The sequence below is a fragment of the Bos grunniens genome, chromosome 4 (genome assembly GCF_055505025.1).
Source record: "Bos grunniens cultivar Pamir isolate PY7600 chromosome 4, Bosgru_T2T1.0, whole genome shotgun sequence".
NCBI classification, from domain to species: Eukaryota; Metazoa; Chordata; class Mammalia; order Artiodactyla; family Bovidae; genus Bos; species Bos grunniens.
This window is the reverse complement of record NC_141168.1, coordinates 57,921,778-57,947,513: the sequence shown is the minus strand read 5'-3', so window position 1 is coordinate 57,947,513 and position 25,736 is coordinate 57,921,778. Positions and strand designations below refer to the sequence as shown.

Here is a 25,736-nt window from a genome sequence, read left to right as displayed (position 1 = left end):
AGTTGACAGCAATAAAAAGGCACTAGATAATATAAAGAATGAATGTTTTGAAACAGCTCAAAGGAGAAGCAATTTTTAAGAGACTTTAGAAACGTTAAAAAGTAGAGTTTTACACTGCTAATCAAAATCAAATCAATCATTAGAAAAAGTTTTCATAGTTCTTCCAAATATGGAAGAATAGGACCAATATATATAATTGGTGAGAGAAAAGGACCATAGTTCCTAACATATGGATAGTGTTCCTGAACATAAGATCAGAACTAATGGAAGGTAATCAATATTCAGACAAAAATAAAATGAACTTAGAAATCTCTTTAATCTGCAGTTCAAAAGAGCTTACTTGGCAAAAAGCAGAAGTGATACAACAGATCAATAAATAGATATAACCAGGTAAATGTATGAATACTCAAAAGAAAAAAAGTCTGATAAGCTATAAAGGAAGAAATTCCAGACTGACTTCATACTTCTCTGTAACATGAAACGCCAGGAGTCAATAGAGCAACGTCTTTGGTGATTTGAGTTGTGAATTCAACATTTCCTCACCTATGTTTTTATTTTTGGGAGGCAAGAGAAAGTCTTTTTCACTAATGCCAGGTTCTTGAGAATCCTATCCTGAAGTGGGAAAAAAATAAGCGCTCAAAGTACGCCAGAAAGTTGGGAGCTCTATCAAAATAAAGGAACCAAGAATGGGGAAGCCAACTATTGATAATCTTTGAAATATTCAAATATAGAAATACTTGTTGATAATTATTGCAAGTATAGTCACAAAGCAAAGGTATTTATGATAAATGTATTTTTAAATGAGGTTTTATTAAAATGCTTGGTCCAGTGTGTGAAAAATGAATGCAATAAAAATTAAATAGATGCATTTAATATTAGTATCACATAGATAAAATTTAAGCAAGTTAATAAATGAAAGTAGAAAGATTGTGTTTGTCCATGTAATATTAAGCACTCAAACCTGTATTAAAGATATATTAAGAGACTTTAAGAACCAAGTGACAGAATGCTAAAATTTATAAAATAAATATTGATTAGAAGATACTGGGAGAAAATGAGAGAAAGTGTGAAAGTTTTTGACAGTGCTTTTAGTTACTCATGACATAGTGAATAGGCAAGAAGTACATATAGGGAGATACAGAAAATTTGAATATGATAATCAGAGAAAATTCAGAAAGATAAGTACGAAGAATATATTGAAAAACTAAGTATACATATGGACAATGACCAGACTATATAAAAATGGACCTTTGGCCCACAACCTGCAGTGATCAACTCAGGAAGCCAACCTACTATCTATAGCAGCCTGTCTGGAAAACCAAGCAATAACTGCTGTAGTGATTTGCCCCAAACAGCCAGCTCATGATTAAAAACCGACAGGTTCCCTAATTAATAACCATTTCTGCTTCCAACTTAGAACCAATTGAACAAAGCCAAATATGCAATGTTAACCAATCACATAGATGTAATGCTTCTAGTTAGCCTGCCTACCACTTCCTGTGCCAACAGCCTCCAATCAAGGCACACCTGGTCTTTTTTTTTTTTTCCATTACAAAGCACTCCCACTCTTTTGCTTATCTTTGAGTGTCTGCCAACATAAATGACAATGATTGACTCCTTTGCTATTGTAAGCTCTCAATACACAACCATTGCTTTTTCTCATTTAGATGATTTTTTAAAATTTCCACAACTTTAATTATTATTAAATGAAATGAAATGAAAAATTTAAGTCTGAGAAATGAAATATTTCCTGCCATATCAATAAACAAGGATGTCACAATCATCAGCAATTCCAGCCCTCCAGTGTGAACTGTTGAGTCCTAAGGGCATTCAAGAAGAAGAATACCTGCTATCTGTGTATCTCAGATTAAGTTGTGTCCAACTCTTTGTGAACCCATGGACTGTAGCCTGCCAGGCTGCAGCTCCTCTGTCCATGGGATTTTCCAGGCAAGAACACTGCAATGGGTTGCCATTTCCTTCTCCAGCCTGCTATCTAATAGCCATCAGATTGCAGCCAGTCCCTATGGTGAGCCCCAAGGGAGCTCAGAATGTGAAAAACACAGGATACTGACCCCAGGATAACTGAGATGCATATGAAAGGAATGATTTCAACAAGCTCAGACTCTTGCATCTTGCCCTACATAGAAAAGTGCTAAATTCCTTAACCTGGGATATCTGATTTTCTTTAATTAACAATAATCTTTTGATGTTAAGACTACCTGCTCTTTGTTGTAAAATTTCTATATAACCTGGCTCTCCCCTTCACCTCCTCAGAGCAGTTCTCTCAGGATTACTTGAGATCCTGTTTCTGGGCTTGAAGTCCTAAAAACTCCCACCAAATCAAACATAACTCTGAACTTTTAGGTTGTGACTCCTTTTTTTAAGTTGACATGTCCTAATTTTTAGTATGTATCAAATATTTTTCAAAAGAGCAGGAATTCTTCTAAAAATACTCTCTGACTGCAAGGCAATACAATTAATTGTGAATTACAAAATGTTATAGAAAAATACTCATCTGAAACTTGAAGATAAAAATAATTGAAACCTATGAAATGCTTATTTCATAGTGAAAGAGGAAATAAAAAAGCACTAAATATTTGGAAAATAAAACAGTAAGAATTAATTCATGAAATGTACAAATTTTGGGAAAAATTATCCATAGTCTCAAGCATTTCCATTACAGAAGGGAAGGATTACAAATAATGTCATCAAGATGGCAACACGGATCATTCCTGACTACAGTCCCCCTCACAAGAAGACCAACTAGCCGCTGTCCATAGACAGGACATGATTATAAAAATGGCTGAACACAGAGGTGAGGTGAAATAGCACCTTGAACCACAGAGATCAAGAAGGACCCTATTATAAGGGTAATGGGAAGAACTACACTCTGACTGCATTGCCCCTCCCCAGGCAAGCACAAGGCCACACCTGAGAGGGCCCTACTGGGCCTACAGTTTCTCCAGTGGGGAAGAAATATACCAAAGTGAGCATCCACTTCCCCCAGTGTTGCAGGATGCTTCCCAGGATGCCCGCTATGGTCTCACTCCTCAAGGATCACTGGGGAACTCTGTAGGGTTTGACTCCTGTGGATCAGAAACAAACAAAAGGAGGGTGGACCCAGAGCAACCAGTGCTCAGGTCTTGGCAGACCACATTTCTCTTCTCACATGCATGAGAGCAAAGATCACAGATGGTGACCCCATTTGGCTAGGGAGCTTAGTCATTATTTTTGCCTGATTTGGGTTGCAGGATATAAAATCAACATACAGAAGCCAATTCCTTTTCTATGCACTAACAATTATCTGAAAAAGATATAAAGGAAACAACCCCATTTCAATAGCATTCAAAACAATAAAATGCTTATAGGTAAATTTAATGAAGGAGGTGAAAGATCTGCACACAGAAAGCTGTAAGATATTGATTAAAGAAGTTCAATAAGACACAAATGAATGGAAAGATAACCTCTTTCATGGATTGGAAGATTTAATATTATTAAAATGTCCATACTACCCCAAATAATCAGTAGGTTTAATGCAATCTGTATCAATATTTCAAGGGTATTTTTTCATAGAAATAGAAAAAAATTCCTACAATTCACATCAAACCACAAAAGACCTCAGCCAAAAATAAATAAATATTATAAAGAAGAATACATGGTATATATACACAATGAAATATTATTCAAACCTAAAGAGGAGATCCTCCATTATGACAATGCACAAATAAATCTTGAAGGCATTATGCTAAGTGAAAGGGCAGAGAAAGACAAACGCTGTATGTGGAAACCAAGAGAAAAAAAAAACATAAACTCAAAGAAACAGAGGACAGATAGGTGGTTGTCAGGGGTGAAGACTGGGGGAAATGGGTGAAGATGGTCAAAGGGAACCAACTTCTACTTATAAGAAGAAGTAGTTCTGGGGATGTAATATACAACATGGTGACTGTCGTTAACAATACTGTATTGTATATTTGAAAGTTGCTTAGAGAGTAGATTTTACAATTTCTTGACATTCTTCCCCCCAAAATTGTAACTATGTGAGGTGATGGTTGTTAACTGAACTTATTGTTATATATACATATCACATATCATTACTTTGAACGTGTTAAGCTTATTGAAAACAGTATAAAAAAGTAAATGAATGAGCAGAATTCAAATCATGAACTGAGTATGAATGAAATGAACTGAGTACGCAACTCAGTGAAATCAGCTTTGTAAGTGGTCGTGAATTCTATGTATGACCTTGAACACCTCACTCTTCCTGGTCTCACCTCCCTTGCTAAACCTTTCGGTTTTCTCTGCTGTCAGATAATTGACAGGGAGCCTTTGAGGGTGGTACATTCCTTAGTTTATTAGTAAGTTGCTCTCCAGAAAGTGCTTTGAGGCAAAGCTAATTTCCACCAATGTGAGAAGATTTGGTCTTATCAGAAGAAAGTTATTTGAATATATGCCAAAAAATATGTTTTCTATCTTTCCTTGGTTGAACACTCAATGGGAGTTACTCTCATTAGCTCCCGTTCTTTATGGCCTTTGAATAAAACAGACATCAATAAAAAAGATGATAAATGAATAATAAATTTTAATTGGCACTTTGGCTTATAAAATACAAACAGTCATTAAATTCATCCAGAAAATTGTTAAAATGGATGTGCTAAAAATTGCAGAATATGCCAAAATATCAGCTTTAAGATCTTCTGGTTTTCTTATATTCTCAAGGCTAAATCCTACAATCAAAATTTCTAATGGAAGATATAGAGAATTAAGTGTTTTTTGAAGGGATCAGAAATGTGGAGAAGAAGGAAGTGAATTGAAATATATGCGTGTAAAACTAAAAGAATTCTTCCATTCAAATGTAAATGATGTGTTCTTTGTTTTCACAAATACGTGAGTGCTGCTATAGGGACTGTGGGGAAAAAGAAAGACAAGTAGATGTGGCTTCTTTGATACGCTAGCTAGGAGGGAAGAAAATATTCCTTTTTATTTTTGAAATGATTTTTAAAATTTATTTATTTTTGGCTGTGCTGGATCTTCACTGCTACTTGGTCTTTTCTTTAGTTGTGGAGAGTTGGGGCGACTTCCCTAGTTGCGGTGGGCTTGTCATTGCTGTGGCTTCTCTTGCTTCAGTGCACGGGCTCTCTCTGGGTCACGTGGACTTCAGGAGTAGTGGAGGCACATGAGCTCAGGAGTTGTGGCTCCTGGCCTTAGAGCGCAGGCTCAATAGCCGTGAGCTTAGTTGCTCCATAGCATGTGGGATCTTCCTGGACCAGGGATCAAACCTGTGTCTTCTGCATTGGCAGGCAGATTCTTCACTACTGAGCTACCAAGGAAGCCCTGCTCCTTTTTACAATAAGCAAATTGGATTTGAGTAGGTGTGGACTGAATGCCAACAAATGAACAGAGAGAATCCATGCCCTCAAGGAACATGCCCTAATGTTATTGCAAATAAATAAGGCTTCCGTTTGCAGGATCTTTGAAAAATAAGACTCAGTGTGGATCTGTGCTGGTGGCTTCTAGAAGGTTTTTCTCATGACATCATCAGCTTTTAGCCTGGGTGACCTAAAATTGCCAGAGATCAAATTGCCAATAGCCGTTGGATCATAGAAAAAGCAAGAGAGTTCCAGAAAAGGATCTATTTCTGCTTTATTGACTATGCCAAAGCCTTTGACTGTGTGAACCACAACAAACTGTGGAAAATTCTTAAAGACATGGGAATACCAGACCACCTGACCTGCCTCCTGAGAAATCTGTATGCAAGTCAAGAAGCAACAGTTAGAACCGGACATGGAACAATGGATTGGTTCCAAATTGGGAAAGGAGTATGTCAAGGCTGTATTTTGTCACCCTGCTTATTTAGCTTATATGCAGAGTACATCATGGGAAATTCCGGGCTGGAAGAAGCACAAGCTGGAATCAAGATTGCCAGGAAAAATATCAATAACCTCAGATATGCAGATGACACCACCCTTATGGCAGAAAGAGAAGAAGAACTAAAGAGCCTCCTGATGAAAGTAAAAGAGGAGAGTGAAGAAGTTGGCTTAAAACTCAACAGTCAGAAAATGAAGATCATGGCATCCGATCCCATCATTTCAAGGCAAATAGATGGGGAAACAATGGAAACAGTGACAGACTTTATTTTGGGGGGCTCCAAAATCACTGCAGATGATGACTGCAGCCATGAAATTAAAAGACACTTGCTCCTTGGAAGAAAAGCTATGACCAACCTAGACAGCATATTATAAAGCAGAGACATTACTTTGCCAACAAAGGTCTGTCTAGTCAAAGCTATGGATTTTCCTGTGGTCATATATGGATGTGAGAGTTGCACTATAAAGAAAGCTGAGCACCGAAGAATTGATGCTTTTGAACTGTGGTGTTAGAAAAGACTCTTGAGAATCCCTTGGACTGCAAGGAGATCCAACCAGTCCATCCTAAAGGAAATCAATCCTGAATATTCACTGGAAGGATTGATGCTGAAGCTGAAACGCCAATACTTTGGCAACCTGATGTGAAGAACTGACTCATTAGAAAAGACCCTGATGCTGGGAGAGATTGTAAGCAGAGGAGAAGGGGACGACAGAGGATGTGATCGTTGCATAGCATCACTGACGCAACGGACATGAGTTTGAGCAAGTTCTGGGAGTTGGTGATGGACAGAGAAGCTTGCATGCTGCAGTCCACGGGGTCACAAAGAGTCAGACACGACTGAGTGACTGAACTGAACTCAACTGAACTGAAGGCTTCTGTTTTCAGGATCTTTTAAAAATAAGACTCAGTGTGGATCAGTGTTGGTGGCTTCTGGAAGGTTTGTCACATGCCATTTTTCATCGTCTTTTAGCCTGGGTGACCTAAAAGGACATTGGCCAATTTGAAAGTGACAAAAGTGTCTTCCTTTGATGCACTAAGTTCATGTCTAGAAATTTTCTTAAGTGAATAATAATGCTTGTCAGATTTAATTGTGAGAATATTCATTGCAGAATTGATGATAGTAGCCAAAAATTGAGGACAGGGATCTCTTATAACTCCACTGGTAAAGAATCTGCCTACAAGATTCTTTACAGAGACCCGGGTTCGATCCCTGGATCAGGAAGATCCCCTGGAGAAAGAAATGGCAACCCACTCCAGTATTCTTACCTGGAGAATTTCATGGACAAAGGAGCCTGGTGGGTTATACAGTCCATGGTTCGCAAAGTGTCAGACATGACTGAGTGACTAACACTTTCACTTCTTTCATGTAAATAGACAACAGTAGGAATGTATCTACTTAATGTACAGTCATTCAGTGGATCACTGCAGTTTTTGGACATGAAAAGTGCTACCTGCTAAGATATGAGGTCGGAAGAAGAAAGCATAGCATCTGGTAGAAGTATCTTCAAAGCAGGGAAATGGATGGTCGAACAGAGGTGCACTGTCTAAACTTCTCTTTCTTGAAGGAAACTAAAGTACAGAAGACAAGCTGTGCCTGAGACTGCTACTTACTTCCGTTCTCTCTTAGGAACAGAAACAATTTTATTCTGGCCAATGGGTTAAAAACAAACAAAAAACCAAAAACATTTACTTCTTTATATTTTAGTTTCTCTTTAGTTAGAGATGGCAAATAAAATGCAAGCATAAATTAATGGGTGGGAATCCTAGGAATGCCAGCTAAGAGGACAGGTGGTGGGGCATGAGCCCCTCTTGTCCTTTCCGCTCTCTGCTTTTCTGTTGACTGGAATCTGGGAATGATGGCAGGAGTCCTAGCAGCCATCTTGAACCAACAACTGACCATGAGCCATATACCATGAGCTGACCTTGAGGCTGAACATTCTTTAATAGAGTAGAAATATAGAGAAGCCTGAGTTTCCAGTGATAAGGAAATAAAATATGAGCCCTGGACTGCCTACCTCCAGAATTCTTTACATAAGATGAAAATAAATCCTTGTAGACTTAAGCCACCTTTATCTGGATTTTATAGATATTCAGCTGAATCTAATTCCAACTGATTCACCAACTAAGTAAATCAGAGACCAAGTGGAAATCAAAAGGTTCCTCAAAGAATCACTGTAAATAGGAGGCTTTTGTCAGGAGAGTCATGATGGACAGTATTATTTAATGAAGAATATTAATATTGCTTTCAGTTCAGTCACTCAGTCATGTCCGATTCTTTGTGACACCATGCACTGCAGCATGCTAGGCTTCCCTGATCATCACCAACTCCCAGAGCCTACTCAAACTCACGTCCATTGAGTTGGTGATGCCATCCAACCTTCTCCTCTGTCATCCCCTTCTCCTCCTGCCTTCAATCTTTCCCAGAATCAGGGTCTTTTCTAATGAGTCAGTTCTTCACATCAGGTGGCCAAAGTATCAGAGTTTCAGCTTCAGCATCAGTACCCCCAGTGAATATTCAGGATTGATTTCCTTTAGGATGGACTGGTTGGATCTCCTTGCAGTCCAAGGGATTCTCAAGAGTCTTCTCCAACACCACAGTTCAAAAGCATCACTTCTTCGGTGCTCAGCTTTCTTTAAAATCCAACTTTCACATCCATACATGACTACAGGAAAAACCATAGCTTTGACTAGACAGACCTTTGTTGGCAAAGTAATGTCCCTGCTTTATAATATGCTGTCTAGGTTGGTCATAGCTTTTCTTCCAAGGAGCAAATGTCTTTTAATTTCATGGCTGCAGTCATCATCTGCAGTGATTTTGGAGCCCCCCAAAATAAAGTCTGTCACTGTTTCCATTGTTTCCCCATCTATTTGCCATGAAGTGATGGGACCAGATGCCATGATCTTAATTTTCTGAATGTTGAATTTTAAGCTGACTTTTCCATCCTCCCCTTTCACTTTCATCAAGAGGTTCTTTAGTTCTTCTCTTTCTGCCATAAGGGTGGTGTCATCTGCATATCTGAGGTTATTGATATTTCTCCTGGCAATCTTGATTCTAGCTTGTGCTTCCTCCAGCCCAGCATTTCTCATGATGTACTCTGCATGTAAGTTAAATAAGCACAGTGACAAAATACAGCCTTGATGTACTCCTTTCCTGATATGCAACCAGTCTGTTGTTCCATGTTCAGTTCTAACTATGACTTCTTAACCTGCACACAGATTTCTCAGGAGACAGGTCAGGTGGTCTGGTATTCCCATCTCTTTAAGAATTTTGAATATTTAAGAATATTGCCTTACCCAATAATAATTGTTAGCATTTACTTTTCTCAATTAGAAAAGCCAGGTATAAAAATGTCTCTGAATTTTGTTTTCCAAATATGTCTGTCACTGATGATGTCAGTTGAATCTGATGATTTAAGAATATGTTTATGTGAAAAAATTTGGTCATCCTATGAACAACATTGGAGAGTCAAAGACACCTGGTAGTAGCTGAAAGTTTTAAAAATATATTCAGCTTTAATATATTTGCTTTGTTATAATGCAGTCTCTCTCTGTTGCCAGAAACATTTGGCAAAGTCTTTTAAACATAGAAAGTTAAGTTTCTGTGGATAATTTTTAAAGAAAATAAAAGAAAAGAGAGCTGAGTGCCTTGTTAGGGTCAGTCTGGCTTTTTAAAAAAGAAAGACTAACTAGGGAAGGTGAGATGTTTATAAAAGAGAGCAAGAGTTCAGCAGAGATAGCAAGTGAGAACCAGAAGTGACAAGTAAAAATATAAAGTCCAGGAAATTTGAAGAAATCTTGGGGAGGCCATTAACATAGGATAGGAGACTCAAATCAAATTTACATGAATCACAAAGTGTAAGATCCTTCAGCTGTTACTGGAGCAACCTTTTCATATGTGCCACTGAAGACTCCGACGTGTATTCTCAAATCCCTTACTACAGGATCTGAGATCACGGTGAAATGTGAGTGAAGAAAATTTTAACATCTTACATAACAAGTTAGCCCATTCTCAGGCCCTAGGCAAAGTTGCTGTCTCCAAGAATTCTTCACTTGAAATGCTCCTGATCTGACTCCTTGAGTTTTCCCATAGGGAATTAACAAATAAAAAACAGACTATCTAGAACACTCATGAGAAATTAAGCCCGGGTTAATGCAGCAGACGATGGATTTCAGTAGAACACACAGCTCTTCTTTTTGAAAATAGATAGTGAGATTTTAGTTGTTCGTTTATTATTATTTTTGACAATACTTTAAATTCTAAGCTGATATCCTTAACACCTCCTAAATTCTTACACTCTAAAAGAATATATGGTTTCATAGAATCTTGGTTACAGCACTGTAACTGAAAAAAATATGGTGAAAGTAAGTTATTATAACCTCATCTAAGAATTTTACATTTACTATCAACAGATGATTCTAGTTACCCTTTACCTATCCTTTACATGCATGCTATGTCACTCCAGTCATGTCTGACTTTTTGCAACCCTGTGGACTGTAGCCTGCCCGGCTTCTCTGTCCTTGGGATTCTCCAGGCAAGAATCCTGACCCAGAGGTTGAAACTGCATCTCTTATGTCTCCTGGCAGGCAGTTTCTTTACCACTAGTGCTCCCTGGGAAGCCACCTCCTACACTCTACTCCTAGTGAAAAACGGGGCTTGTCTTTATAGGAAAGACTGAAGGAGTTTCTTTCATCACAAGTCCCACTTTTGTTACTCGGGGGACTCCTCTTCCATCTCCATATTTCTCAGTAGTGCCCTTGTTTTTCACCCTGGTCACTGTAGCCTGACCTAAACAGATGGGCCTCCTATACTTTGTTAAAGAGAAAGAGGGGAATTTCAGGATATCAACAAGGTATGGCTAAGGTTTTCTTGTAAGTTACAGTGTCGTATGTTTCATATATTGGAGTTTAAGACCAAATTCCCAGGAACTCTCATGGCCATTATTGCAACTGAGAGCACAGAACAGGTTGAAATGTACCTAACAGCCCTTCCTAACAGTCATCTACCATTGCTTCTTGTTGGCACTTAACACTTATAAAATTTTTTTTTTTTTTTTTTTGCATTTGCCCTCAGTAAGATTCAAATTAAAAGCATATGACAGCTACAGCTGTCTTAGGCTGGACCATCCAGGAATCCCATCTGCCCACTCTCTTCTCTGGCCTGTGGCATAAAACTCCCTCGGTTATGTTTTCCTTTTGAACATGAGCCCTACCAATTTGGACTCTACTCATCTATGTGGGGGTCTTTCTTTCATAGATCATTTTTAAACGTGAGAATATTCCATCATTCTCTTTCTAGGTGTGATGCATTCACTTTTCACCAGTACTGGTGAAGTCGCTCAGTCGTGTCCGACTCTTTGCGACCCCATGGACTGTAGCCCACCAGGCTCCTCCATCCATGGAATTTTCCAGGCAAGAATACTGGAGTGGGTTGCCATTTTAAATCCACCCTTACGCATCTAAATCTAGCATATGATCCTTGTACTATGCCCAACAGTGGTGTTACATGTCACTTACATTTCAAAAGCAATGCCCACAGATTTAAATTTGCCAAGTCCTTGAGACTTAACATTTATTACTGAGTAAAGATAATTCTGGTCCATTTTCTGGGGTATATTCTTTAAGCCCATCATATGGTATGATATGATAATATTACCTTAGTTAGCCATGGAGGCTGCTGTGTACAGGGAAAGTAGAACCTTTTGGTAGCACTGACAATGGTATACTCAACTTTGTTGTTTAGAGAGTTATTTTTATAATGGAACCTTATAAATATTTAAATATGTTAAATTTGTTGGAAGAAAAATTCAAATTTGAGTTTTATATCCCTACAGAAATGATTCCCAAATCTGCAGCTGCGTTTTGGACTGGTAATACACCAGTTCTGTTGGTAAATTACTTGACAGTGAGGAGCCATGGGAATTCTCAGCTCATTCCTCTCCTAAAGTTGCTTACCTGTGATGGCCAGCTGAGTCACGAAAAAGGTCATTCTCGACTTCCTCTTCCTCCTCCATGTAGAGAACAGCACAAGGGCGTTTCCAACAATGGTGAAAACAAAGAGGACCCACAGAGTCATCAACTGCTCAGTCTGTGAAAAACAAAGCAACACAAAACCAGTGTGAGAACCCTAGGACTTTCCAGAAAGCAAGGCTCAGGCTTTGTTGTTGAAATGTCTTCCTCCTGGTCTCCTGTCCCCCGCCTGTCAAAGCTCTGCTCTCAAGAGAACAAAAACACAATGGTCCTTATTTACACTGGCAGCGGTGTAGATTGACGCAACCATTAAAAGGATCTATTTAGAAATATATGTCAGCAGACAAAAACATAGGCACAATATTCTTTGGCTAAGCAATTTTAAGCCCATGTGAGAGAATTCTAGGTGTTAAAAAGAGCACTACAATCACAAAGATGTATCTATTTATTGTAAGAAGAAATTTGAAATTGTTTAAAGATAACAGTATAGTTAAGTAAATAAAGCACTTCAATTCAGTGAACTATTATGTAGCTATTAACAGTGACAGACCTGAAGATTATGTGGCAACATTAAAAATGCTTATAATATAATGGTAAGTGGAAAACATAATAAAATTATATATTGGGTATGATTACAACTCTGCAAAATTATACATGTAGGAAAAGAACTGAAGTGTACTAAAATGTTAAGAGTGGTTATTTTAGGGTAGTGTGATTATGGGTTTTCTTACTCTTTTTCCTTTGACCGAATTGTATAATATAGGAATATTAAAATTCCACTGAGAAAATGTATAATTAGTAAAAGTGAAAAAAAAGTAGGAATGCTACTCATTCAAAATGTCAAGTTCTTTATAAAAAGCTTTCCATTCTCTCTTTAATGGAACTTTCCAACTATCTTAAGTCCAAAGCCCAGAAAAACAGAGGCAACAGGATGGGCTGGACACAGGGACTGGGGAGGGCTGGGCTGTGGGTGAGAACAGGGAGCCAAGGGGACCCAGAGGCAAGTCAGAGATCAGAAGCGAAGAGACTTCAGCCCAACATGTCTGGGCGGAATCCTGATAAGAATGTGCATGTCTAAGACCAGTTTGCAAAGTGTTTCTCCTATTTGGAGAAGACAGTAAGAAGAGCCTGAAGAAGGGACTTCCCTGGCAGTAGAGTTGTTGAGACTTTGCCTTCCTGTGTGTGGGGTGCAGGTTTGATCCCTGTTAGTGGGGCTAAGATCCTATATGCCTCGAGGCCAAAAAAACAAAACATGAAACAGAAGCGATATTGTAATAAATTCCATAAAATTTTTAAAAATGATCTACATAAAAAAAAATCTTATAAAAAAAGAAGAGCCTGAAGAAATCCCTTATAATGATACAACTGTATGTGATAAAATTGTATCCTGGCCAGGCGAGAGGACCCAGCTGTTTGGTCAAACTCTAGTGTAAGGTGGTTGTTGTGAAGGTCAACGTCTACAGTCACTCGACTTTAAGTAAAGCAGATCACCCTACCTAATATGGGTGGATGTGGACTTCATCCAATAAGTTGAAAGCTCTAAGAGAAAAAACGGAGGTTTCCCAGAGAAGAAGGAAGATTCCCTGAAGAATTCCTTGTAGAACATAAGTATCAACCCTGAGTTTCCAGCCGGTTACCTCCTTTAAGAATTTCAGACTTGGAGTCCCCACAATCATGTGAGCAAAGTTCTTAAAGTAAGTCTCCTCCTTTCTCTCTTTCTCTCAATATAATATATTAAATATTTATCTGGGCTTTCCTGGTGGTTCAGTGGTAAAGAATCCACCTGGCACTGCAGGAGATGTTAGTGTGTTCCCTGAGTCAGGAAGATCCCCTGGAGGAGGAAATGGCAACCCACTCCAGTATTCTTGCCTGGGAAATCCCACGGACAGAGGAGCCTGGCATGCTACTGTCCATGGGATCGCAAAAGAATCGGACACGACTTAGCAACTAAACAACATATCTCTCTCTCTAGCTACTGTTTAATCTATCTATCTTTCTATTGGTTCTATTTTCTGTGGAGAACTCTGATTGAAACACTCCCTGAAAATCTGAGGTATCACAGCAGCACTTTCTCTTATACTATATTAATTTTAAATTACACAATAACAGACAAATCAATTCTTTAAAAACTATAATGAACCAGACAAAGCTCAGATCCCATTTGTCCACCACTTTCAATCATGATCAATTCCCCTCTCTCAGAAGGTAAATATCCTTTCAATTACACTGTATATTCTTCTTATCCTTTGAAAAATACGTCATAAGTGCACACACACACACACATCCATGATAAGTATCAAACTGATATTAACGTTCTCCATCTCACATGTACAGATGAGTTCTAGGCCCTGGTAGAGGTCTGGGCCACAGAATGGTAGAAGTTAGGGAATGTTCCTCGTGGTGGTGCTAGGGGAAGGGTGGCCGCACAAGTGGAGTGTGAGGACCAGAGGGTGGACGATCTCTGCTGCTTTCAGGGGCACAGGTGACAATCCCTCACTCCAACATGCTTACATTGTCTCTCATTTGGAAGACAGTGTCTTTGCTCAGCACCAGGCTTCCTGATTTTTCTCTGGTCCTTTTCTGACCAGAAGGGATACGTTTTTCTGGATGACTCATTTCTCTACCAGCCTAAAACTGGTTGGCACAGATAAAGCATTAGGAATGGAAACTAATTGTTATGAAAAGGGTTATTCTGAGTCTTTGTAAGAGAGTTCTCTCCTTTGAGATCCATGGACAACTGTGCTGTCAGGAACAGATACAGCAGGGGAAGCCTTGATGGGCCGGGCTGACCTTCCCCAGTCAGCACCTCGTGTGTAGGTAGTGAACATAAATATGTGGTTTGAACTTGGAAGACCTGCTTTTTATTTCTTTTTTTAAAATTTAAATTTATTTATTTTAATTGGAGGCTAATTACTTTACAATATTGTATTGGTTTTGCCATACATCAACATGAATCTGCCACGTGTGTACACGTGCTCCCCATCCTGAACCCCCTTCCCACTTCCCTCCCCATACCATCCCTCTGGGTCATCGCAGTGCACCAGCCCCAAGCATCCTGTATCCTGCATCGAACCTGGACTGGTGATTCGTTTCGTATATGATATTATACATGTTTCAATGTCATTCTCCCAAATCATCCCCTCCTCTCCCTCTCCCACAGAGTCCCTTTTGGACTTGCTTTAAAAAGACCTGCTTTTTAAAACTGTAGAGCAACCTGGGGACCAATGCAAGAAAATAGGTGGCTTGGAAGTCTGAGCAGATCTTGTGGACGCTATGATGTTGGCAGATGACACAGGAGATGCGTTAGGCATCTATGTCCCCAGTATGGTCCTAATGTCATTTGCTCTCTGGGGAGATGATGGCATCCTGGTAATGTACATGGTTCAGGAAAGATCAAGGAGCCCTTAGAACAGGTGGTGTGGCAGGCGGGGCCTGCAAAATCCTTTCCAGCCCTGCTGAGAACACAAAGGAGAGCTTTTCAAAGAATTTCTCCTATTTCTCTTAGGAGATCTTTTTCACCTGGAGAAATGTTTTGATGCCTTAAAAAAGTTCCTTGCTTTGAATTATAAAACACTGTACCATATCCAGAAAATTTTCTCCATTTAGGTGGAGGTGGAGGGTAGTTTATTTCCATACTTGTCCAGTACTTAGTCAATCTCTGTTGAACTCTTTCAGCCTCAGATGAAGAAGAAAAGGAATGTTAGAATGCTTGTGATTCTTTTTCATCAGATCAGAAATCCAGCTCTCCACAGTGAATGGGGAGAGAGTACATCTGGAAGCGGACAAAGAAGGAGGCCCGGCACTCTGCAGGGGACACCAGAGTGGCAGGAGGCAGTGAATACAGGCTGTTTTCTCACCAAGTCCCTTGTCTTCATCAGCCCCTACCCAGCTCCAGCCTCCCTTTAGCTAGGAGAAGGCAGCTGGCCATTATTCTCCTCCCTGGAGTCTGAGGCAATCAGTGAACTCCCCACAGAAATCCACCCTAGCCTCGACCTGTGGACTGAACCTTCCTGGGTGGGATTCCCTGCGGGGCTGGCCTCCCTCCCTGATTCAACAGGATGACTCTTACTTCATGGGAGAGTGAACGAGCCTGTGGCCCTCTGCTCCGGCATCTTGGTGCCTCCACATCTTACAGAGACAACGTCCAACTTTCCAGCAAGTAGGCACCAACCTTCCCCATTTTCTACTTCTGACACAGAATTTTTCCCAACTAAAATTACACTCTGAAGAACTTTTGGATGAGAATTAGAAAGAGGAGAATTAAGTGAACCCAGGGTAATTTTGAACTAGAAGTCAAGGTTTTTCCCAGAATCCACCTCTCTTCACACTCCCTCTTCCTGACATAACTAAGTGCCTATGGGAAGTACAGTTGTGCCACATCTCCAGAAAAATAACACTGAAGTGGGCAAATGATTTGCTTTTCACCAAGCGTGCTGGGGATTATGCTGCTGATGCCAAGATTCGGATTTCCAGAAATCACTTTTCTCTAGTAGAGTAGCCACCGGACTCCCAGCGGACATGGGAGGGCTGCTTTTTTCATCTTTGTACTTCAGGATCCTGCCCCAGGCAGCCAATCTCTTCAAAGTAGGCTTGGGGCTCAGAACTGCCCTGCTGGGAGCAGAGAGTGACAAATACTGCAAATCAGATTACCCCATTTTGACGTACCAGTGAACTGGAGGTCAGGTCTCAGGAGGGCTTGGAACAGTGAGTGCTGGCTCTGCAGCTGAGCCTCTTCTGAAGAATCTGCAGTAACCATGCTTTGGGTTGGCTGGCCCAGGGTGCTCTGTGAACAGGCCAGAGTCTATAATACTCTCCTTGGGATTAGATGACATCTGTGGGGTGGGTTGAGCAAATTCTGTGAAATCAAGTCCACTCCTTCTGCTTTGCAGTTTTCTATTGAAAGACAGTCTCACCTTAATTCATTGGCTTCAGGAAATTTCTAGATGGAAGAAGCTCCCTACTGTAATTTTCTAAGAGCTGTGTGTATTTATTTATTAATTCATTCAATATCAATGAATTGTGTATAGTACAAAGTGTTAACACTACAAAGCAGACTAAAACACGTAGAGTGTATAAATTATACTGTTAAAATTAAATTCTGTGTGTGTCATCAATTGTCCAAAGGTCATTAAGTATAAAACAATTACACAGTTGTAGGACCATTTTATTCATAGCATTCTTAACCCATGCATGCACACACACCTAAACATACACACACCTCCCAAGGTAATATGAAGATTTGGGAAACTACGACAATGGGAATTGGGGAAACAAGTTTAGAGGCATTTGAGCATCACAGTCCAGTGAGCCGTTTAGTAGAAAAGTGAGTAGGTTTTCAAACCTGCCTGATCTGGGATCAGATTCTTTACTGATTGCTGGATGTGTGACACATCAGTAAGTGATAACCTCTTTGAGTCTGTTTTCTCATTTATAAAAGGAGGACATAAATGAAATCTGTCTCAGGGTACTTGTGATGGATAGAGATGATGATGCAAATGAAGATTTCTAGCTCAGTGTCTGATGCATAGTACACACAACATAAAAATTGGTTTATCTCCTTTTTAGGTTCAGTTCAGTTCAGGTCAGTTCAGTCACTCAGTCGTGTCCAACTCTTTGCGACTCCATGAATTGCAGCATGCCAGGCCTCCCTGTCCATCACCAACTCCCGGAGTTCACTCAGACTCACGTCCATCGAGTCAGTGGTGCCATCCAGCCATCTCATCCTGTCGTCCCCTTCTCCTCCTGCCCCCAATCCCTCCCAGCATCAGAGTCTTTTCCAATGAGTCAACTCTTCACATGAGGTGGCCAAAGTACTGGAGTTTCAGCTTTAGCATCATTCCTTCCAGTGAACACCCAGGACCGATCTCCTTTAGGATGGACTGGTTGGATCTCCTTGCAGTCCAAGGGACTCTCAAGAGTCTTCTCCAACTCCACAGTTCAAAGTATCAATCCTTCTGTGCTCAGCTTTCTTCACAGTCCAACTCTCACATCCATACATGACCACAGGAAAAACCATAGCCTTGACTAGACGGACCTTTGTTGGCAAAGTAATGTCTCTGCTTTATAATATGCTATCTAGGTTGGTCATAACTTTCCTCCAAGGATTAAGTGTCTTTTAATTTCATGGCTGCAATCACCATCTGCAGTGATTTTGGAGCCCCCCCAAAACAAAGTCTGACACTGTTTCCACTGTTTTCCCATCTATTTGCCATGAAGTGATGGGACCAGATGCCATGATCTTCGTTTTCTGAATGTTGAGCTTTAAGCCAACTTTTTCAGTCTCCTCTTTCACTTTCATCAAGAGGCTTTTTAGTTCTTCTTTGCTTTCTACCATTAGGGTGGTGTCATCTGCATATCTGGGGTTGATGTTTCTCCCCGCCTATGGACTATATTTAGGTTTGGGCAGTGATTTATAAATAACTGACTACTTTTTAAGAATGATGCTTGAATTTACCCTCTTGATCCCACTTTCCATTCCAGTCTGAAATTTCACCCGAGCCTAATCTGCACTCCTTCCTCCACACGTAGAGTTTGTGAACTATTTCAGAATATAGTTGGGGATTAAATGCCCCCTAGTGGTCATGTGAGGCAAAAATTCAAGCCAGATGCTTAATACAGAACGGAGGTAGTAAGTGAATTTGGAATTTTTCAATGACTATAGTGTGTTTTCAACTCAGTTACATAGTTGTGGGCTTATGATTAATTAATTTGCTTTTAACCTAAAGTTAATGACACCATGAAGTGATGCCAGCTCCCAGCAGATTAGAAAATTACAACGTTGGTTTAAGAGGGATGAATTGCAATATTCTTTTGATGATGCTGGTGCTGGCACAGGGCTGATACTTGGGATTTGACCCCATGGGATATGCTTCCAGAGTCAAAAGGATTTCCATGAGATCAGGCATTAAGTCTGGGTCACCATTCCAGATTGGCATTTTATCTTCCCTATAGAAAGAACTTAATAATACGGTTGATGACAAGGCCAAAGGTACTTATAAATATCACAAGAATGAACATTATCCCAGGAAATACAGGCCATTTAGCTAAATGACTCTAGTTGAAACTAGATATGTCAGATTTGTCTGAAAAGGAAGACATGAGTTATCCAAACCCAAAGAATGATAATCTTCTTTTCCAGTGAAGTCCTGGAAGCTGAAAGCCAACAAAACATCCCTAAGGTATCTTTAACAATCACAGGGTGAGTGGGAACTAACACTATTTGAGTGAATCCCGTCATTAATCTAGCAGATGACTGACTTAGTTTGTAATGTATGATAGGTACTCAGTAAATGCTTGTTAGTGATTGCCATGTGCAATTGTCACAGCCTGACTGATGAGATGACTCTGTCCTCAGTCTTATAGGTAAGGAAGTAAGGGCTCAGAGAAGTTGCTACCTAGAGTACCTGGCTCCTAAGCAATGCAGCCGGAACTTGAACATGGCTTTGCTTGACGGAAAAGTCCATACCATGTTTACTGGTAGTGATTTTCTGCTTGAGTTTTGGGCCAGAGACGGTAAAGTTGCCTCATTTATTTTCAATTTTCAGGTGAGAAGCAGATCTTCATTTTCCTTCTGACCCAAACTTGTCTGAAGCTAGGTTTCTGAAGCTGAATCAGCTTTGCAACTGCCTCCCCGAGGACTGAGAGTAAGGTCAGTGCTCAATATGTGTTTGTATGGATGAACCCTGGACTGACGTGTGGCTTCCGTACAATGGAAACTGTAAATATCTCACAAGATGCAGCTGCATCGTCTGCCCCAGGGAGTACAGGGCTTTCTCTACCCTTTACATTTTCATGGTTCATTTTTTGCTTCTTTTTATTTCTATGATGTTGAAGATGAATATCTCAAACGCAGGAAGTAGCAAATACATCATACTTCCCAAGAGAGGAAATGAAGTCTCAGAAAGGTTATGATTCAGACTCAGTTCTCAATCAGCAAACCAATAAGCTCTACAGTCCCGTCACTGAGACCCGTGTGCCCCTGTCATTCATAGCACCCAGGTTCTGAAGCCTACTCCAAGCCTCAGTAATTTTGCGTAGGTGGCTTGGAAATACCAAAAGCAGAGCTCTGAAAATATCCTGTTGCATTGAGGCTGAATCACTGTGTAACACAGGGAGCACACAGTTTAAAGTGAGACAGGCAGGACCCGACTACAAAGCTTTGGTTCCCAAAGCTGCTTCATTAGACTTGGGGAATGAGACGCATTAAGAGGATCTGTAGACCCTTGGGTAGTGACCATTTCTGAACAGTTGGAAACCTGTCACTCAGGAGCTTGTCCCAATTTTTCCCCAAGCCTCGCCCCACCTGCTGCTAAGGAAGTACTGCCAAGTGGTCAACAAGCAGTAAGGCAGTCAACCAGGAGGCCCAGGGTAGGACCCAGCTTGCTCACAAGTGCTCACCTTGGCTTCTTCCCCATAACCACTTGCTGCTGATGCCCCTTTTGAAAATCTGCATTTTCACCATCCTGCCAGTAACCCAGCTTGGAGACACCCTCTGTGGAATTATTGTCATCACAACCACCTATCTACACTCACCTTTTCTAGCTGTTTTACCTAGACCACTGGGGATTCTGTCTTGGATTACTTCCAGGATAACTTTCATTGGTAATACTCAATTATGAAAAAAATAGCTACAAGAGTTTTTAATTAGTTGCTATTACAAAAAATCAGAAAATTACAAAAAGCTACATGTACATGTGGATGTTAATTTCAGTCTTATGTTCTTATAAGCCTTTTCATATCATTTTATCAGGGGTCTAGAATAGAAATGTACATTGCATCCTCTTACTAACACCTCGTGGGACCTGCTGGCAGGGGGCCTCCTGCCTGACGAATAGAGAATGTGAATGGGTTGGGAGGTATTTTCACAGCCCAAGTCTGTTGAGGTTGACAGTAGGGCTGTCAGCCAAAAGGGTCCCAAATAATTGGGTGCTCTGAATCGTCCTGTGATCTCTCATGTGGTATATAAAGGGGCAAGGCATTTAGCCGGAGAGGAAAGCCTTGATATACCTACAGGTTGGTGTACAAATGATACTCAGGCCGGAATTGGGGAACTGTCCTTGAAATCATGTTGTTGTGATTATGGTTATATTGGTTCTCATTCTGCATAATCAAGCTCAACAAACATTTATTGAGAATCTAGCAGCAAAGTTCAACATAATTTGGGATCTTTACCACAGGTCCACAGAAGTTCCGTAGTGCCATAGAGGGAAGGCTAGGACAAGGAGCTCCTAGTCTGACGGTAGACATGTAAACAAAAATGTTCAATGTGAGCTACTATAATGGAAGTCTTTACAATCCCCAGTAAAGGACATCTTGGAAGAAACTGAGGAGGGACTGGGATGGTTGATCAAAAGGTGTAGCCTGGAGAAATTAAGGTGAGCTGGGTCTGAAAAGTGAGTAGATGTAATCAAGCAAACACGTAGGTTGCCTGGGAACAGTGTGAGGAAAGGCAGACTGAAACATTTTAGGTTAGTGAAGACAGACAGGGCCCATCCACAAACATTAGGTGTGGTCATAGAGCAGAGAAAGGCTTATAAGGAGATAGTAGACTTGTGTCCTAGGAACTATTTCAAAATTGGAGAAAGGTCCACTCTGGGTCTTTGTCCTGCGTTAAAAGAAATTGCTACCAAAAGAAAAGATTCCTCTCTATCTGGACTCTTCTCCACTTATGTTCATTGCCCTATCTCTTAATACCACTATCATGGGTGAGAGAACTCAACTTTAGCTTCTTCAAACTGGGCTGAACAGAAAAGCAATTCTCTGCCTGACATTTATTTCTTAGTTTAGCTTCCAGGACACATTGTATAAGCTCTTTCTACTCTGACCAGAAAGGGTTAGATATTGGTCTAGAGTATTTGATCATTACTGCCATGGGTCATATTTTGTGTTTAGTTAGCACTGTTAGCTGCTCACTGCCTAATTGTTCTCATTTCTATCAGGCTTTGGTGCAGATCAGGACTGCCTTTGCGTGACTGAGTGATGCAGTTTCCTGGTTACTAGTGAATTCTTGGATTTCACCAGAAGCAGAAATGCCCATGTCCCGCATTCATTTCAGTGTGAGTCCCTTCTTGTGAGTCATTCTTGGATCACAAAAGAACCTCCAGATTAATCACAAATAGGGTGTATTGGAAGCTTTGAGGCATTTAGATTCTGATATTCCATTCGAATTCTCACAGTATATCAGACAGCACATGCTAGAAATCATCTTAAAATCCACTGGGCTCCAAGTCCAGGTAGAAATTAATATTTGTTGAACAAACGAATGAAGTGTCTGCTATGTACCAAGAACTGAGATTAACATTTAAATTGCTATTTGAGCTCCAGACCCTTGAAATATAGAAAACTAACATTTGGGTAAATTAGGTCCAAATCTCTACAATGTAGTAGAAACCAAAGGATTACTGTGTGATAAAAATACCAAGAAACTATTCTTTTGCATGATTCACAGATTAAAAAATAAGCCTGTGGGAATTTATTTTCTGTCTTGGAGGTGCTACTAAGTAGGGAAAAGTGTCTGAGGAACCTTCCCCCCGAGGGTTTATCTGAGCTCAGACCTTCAATCTGTGATACATTTAATCTGTTGTTTCCATAGTTTCCAGTCCATCCAGGAGGCTCAAACTCAAGCAGCAAGAAGAAATCTGGGGAAGTGAGCAAGTGAAAGAGCACAGGCAGATATGAGGATAATGCATGGAGCTGAACATCATGGTAAGTGAGAAGGAGGCCTGAGAAGGGCTCTGAATGACGATTCCAGGGAGATTGTCCTATATTACTTTTATTCTCTGTGCACCTAAATTGGGTGGTTGGTCAACAGAGTTTAAAAAGCTAATGATTAGTGTATACCCCGTGACAGCTGGTCATCCTCCTTGGTTTCCATTGTCCTTGCATTCCCTTGCCTGTCTCTTTGGCCTCCTGTGTTCTATCTGGCCCCCGACATGCAAGCCTCCCCAGCCCAGGATTGAACACTAGTCCCTCCACCTCTCATCAGTCACTTTATAGGCTCCCTGGGAACCTATCCAAGGTCGACAGATGCAGGCACCTGCCTGACTCCAAGCATCGCTCCCACTCCGCCTGAGCCTCTTGGATTTCAATGGAGTTGGCCACATCACCTTGGGCCTATGCTCAGAAGCCCTAGTTCCCAGCAGTGGCCAGTGCCCTGGGCGGGCTTGGTCCTCCAACCCTGATGTCTGCTTCTGTCTAATCCACCTTCCTGCAGTTCTCAACATGGAAACCAAGTGCACTTTATGGGTCAGACCTTCCCAATGATAGTAGAAAAACAACACAATTGGAAAATGGAGTTTTAAAGAAATAGATAATTCACAGGTTGCACGCTTAATCCAGAAATCACTAATAAACTACCTATTGGGGTCAGAGTGGGAAAATATTCTAAGAGGAGCGATATGAGAGAGGGAAGAAAGAAATGAAATAGGAGAATCACTGCATACAGTGATTATGTATACACTAAGTTCCTGAATTCTGCTTTAGCTTTGAAAGTGTATAACCTTCATTATTAAAAGAGCAAATTGCACTTGCATCCACACAGTTCATTACTAGGGAGACACTGGCAGGTCCTCAGACCCTTCAATGTGTGATCCTTGGGGGCCAATTCATTACCTGGTACCTCCCCTCCCCCCATTTTGGCCAGCTTCTCTACCACAAAGGTGTCTGCTTTCAGATGCCTTTTTCAGCCTCCCTTGTCATTTGTCTGCAGAGGAAACTGATTCTTTCACTTGCTTTCATGGAAATACAATGTGCAAAATATATTTGAGACATTGCATGGTGTATTATACATGATTATTTTGTCTTTTCTGATAATAAAAGTAATATGTGTTGTCAAAACTTAGTAACATATTTTAAAAGTACAAAGACAAAGACAAATGCCCACCTTCCAGAGAGAATTTCTCATTCACTTTCCCACTTTTGGTATATTCCTTTCCATATTTTCTGGTTATGTAATATTGAAATATCTGTACAACCTGAGTTGGAAGGACTGATGTTGAAGCTTCAGCTTCAACTCCAATACTTTGGCCACCTGATGTGAAGAGCCGACTCATTGGAAAAGAACCTGATGCTGGGAAAGATTGAGGGCAGGAAGAAAAGGGGACGACAGAGGATAAGATGGCTGGATGGCATCACCGACTCGATGGACATGAGTTTGGGTGGACTCCAGGAATTGGTGATGGACAGGGAGGCCTGGCGTGCTGCAGTTCATGGGGTCGCAAAAAGTTGGACACGACTGAGCGACTGAACTGAACTGAACTGGAATATTTTATATATGCAGTTTATTGTGCTTAAAAATCTTTAGCATTGAATGAGGAACAATGATTATTATAGGTGCATAATATTCCTTAATATTCCATCTTATGGTTGCATTACAATTTTAAATTTCTCTTGTCAGATGTGTACTACATGAAATAGTTTAACACATAAGACCATGTCAAAACTTTTCTTGAATTTTTCTTTACTATTCTTAAGGTTTAATCCTGCAAGCAAATCTACCAAGTCAATATGTAAATATATTGTTTAGGCTTGCTAAACAATAAATTTGTGTATTACCAAATACACAGCTAAATTTGTGTATTACCAAATACACAGCTAAATTTGTGTATTACCAAATACACAGCTAAATTTGTGTATTACCAAATACACAGCTAAATTTGTGTATTACCAAATACACAGCAAATTGTGTGCGTTTACTTAGTTGTTCGTATTTACTCTCCCACCAGTCTACAAGACTGTCATATGCTTTTGTAACATTTGTCTTTAATTTTACCAGTTTGATATATTTCATATTATGTTTCATGGTTAACTTTGTATTATTCAAGCCACTAGCAAATAAAGCTTTTTTGCATTCTTTTATCTCTACATTTAATCTAAAATGCTTTTTATTTTCTTTGCCTGTTTTTTTCTATTATAAATACCACTTTTTCCTAAGAGCTTTTTCTATATTAAGACCTTTAATCATGTTATATTTTTAGTATAATTATTAAATAATATATAATATGTAATATTATAAATATTTATATGTATATAAATGTTATATATTTATTTTGTTGAAAATACTTTTCTTAGTTTTTTGTTTCTGTTTAAATGTTTTGTTAGGCTTAGAAAGTTCTTGCTCATCTGAAATCAGTCTAATAAGTATGCTTTTCTTCTGTCTATTTTGTAAAAACTTAGTTACAAAATCCAATTGAAATTGATCTTACAACTTTACATGAGATAAGACTCACCACCCATTCACCCAATGCTCTAACTGCCAAAATATTCATTCCTTCTTACTATTTTTTGTAGTTTCTTTGTAGTGTTAAAGTTCATATATGACTAAGGTTTTATTTTTAAAGCAAACTATTTGTTATTATGAACCTGTCCATTACTGTGCTAATTCTAAAATGTTTTGCTTAATGCAGGTTTATATTTTTTAGTAACTGATGGAGAAAAATCCCCCTTCCTCATTAACATTTATGTTCAAATCTCTTAGCTTTACTTACCTTTTTAAAATTGAGCTTTTAAGTTATTTTGTCAAATTCAAACAATCGCATTAAAGATTTGATTAAAGTTTTTTAACACTATAAAGAAATTGGGGAGAACTGACATCTTCACAAAATTTAGTTTTCCTGTCCTGGAGCACCACATGCCTTTTCATTTATTCAAATTTTGTTTTTTACATTTCACTAATGATTAGCATGGGCTTTCCCGGTGGTGCAGTGCTCAAGAATCCACCTGCTAATGCAGGAGACACAAGAGACCAGGGTTTGATCCCACTCTTGCCTGGAAAATCGCATGGACAGAGGAGCCTGGTGGGCTACAAGCCATGGGGTCTCAAAGAGTCAGACACGACTGAGCACGCACGCACAGTGCAGTGTGGTACAAGAAGTTCTAATGCTTAGCATTGTGAATTATTGCTGTCC

The 25,736-nt window shown here is 39.9% G+C and overlaps 1 protein-coding gene across 1 annotated transcript in view; it reads right to left on the bottom strand.

Moving 5' to 3' along the window:
• NPSR1 (neuropeptide S receptor 1) overlaps positions 1–25,736 on the bottom strand; it is a 151,505-nt gene that overhangs the window by 110,454 nt on the left and 15,315 nt on the right. The window contains exon 2 of the mRNA XM_086398065.1: positions 11,818–11,950. Coding sequence (XP_086254191.1) covers positions 11,818–11,950 — 133 coding nt within the window. The remainder of the gene's footprint in view (positions 1–11,817; positions 11,951–25,736) is intronic.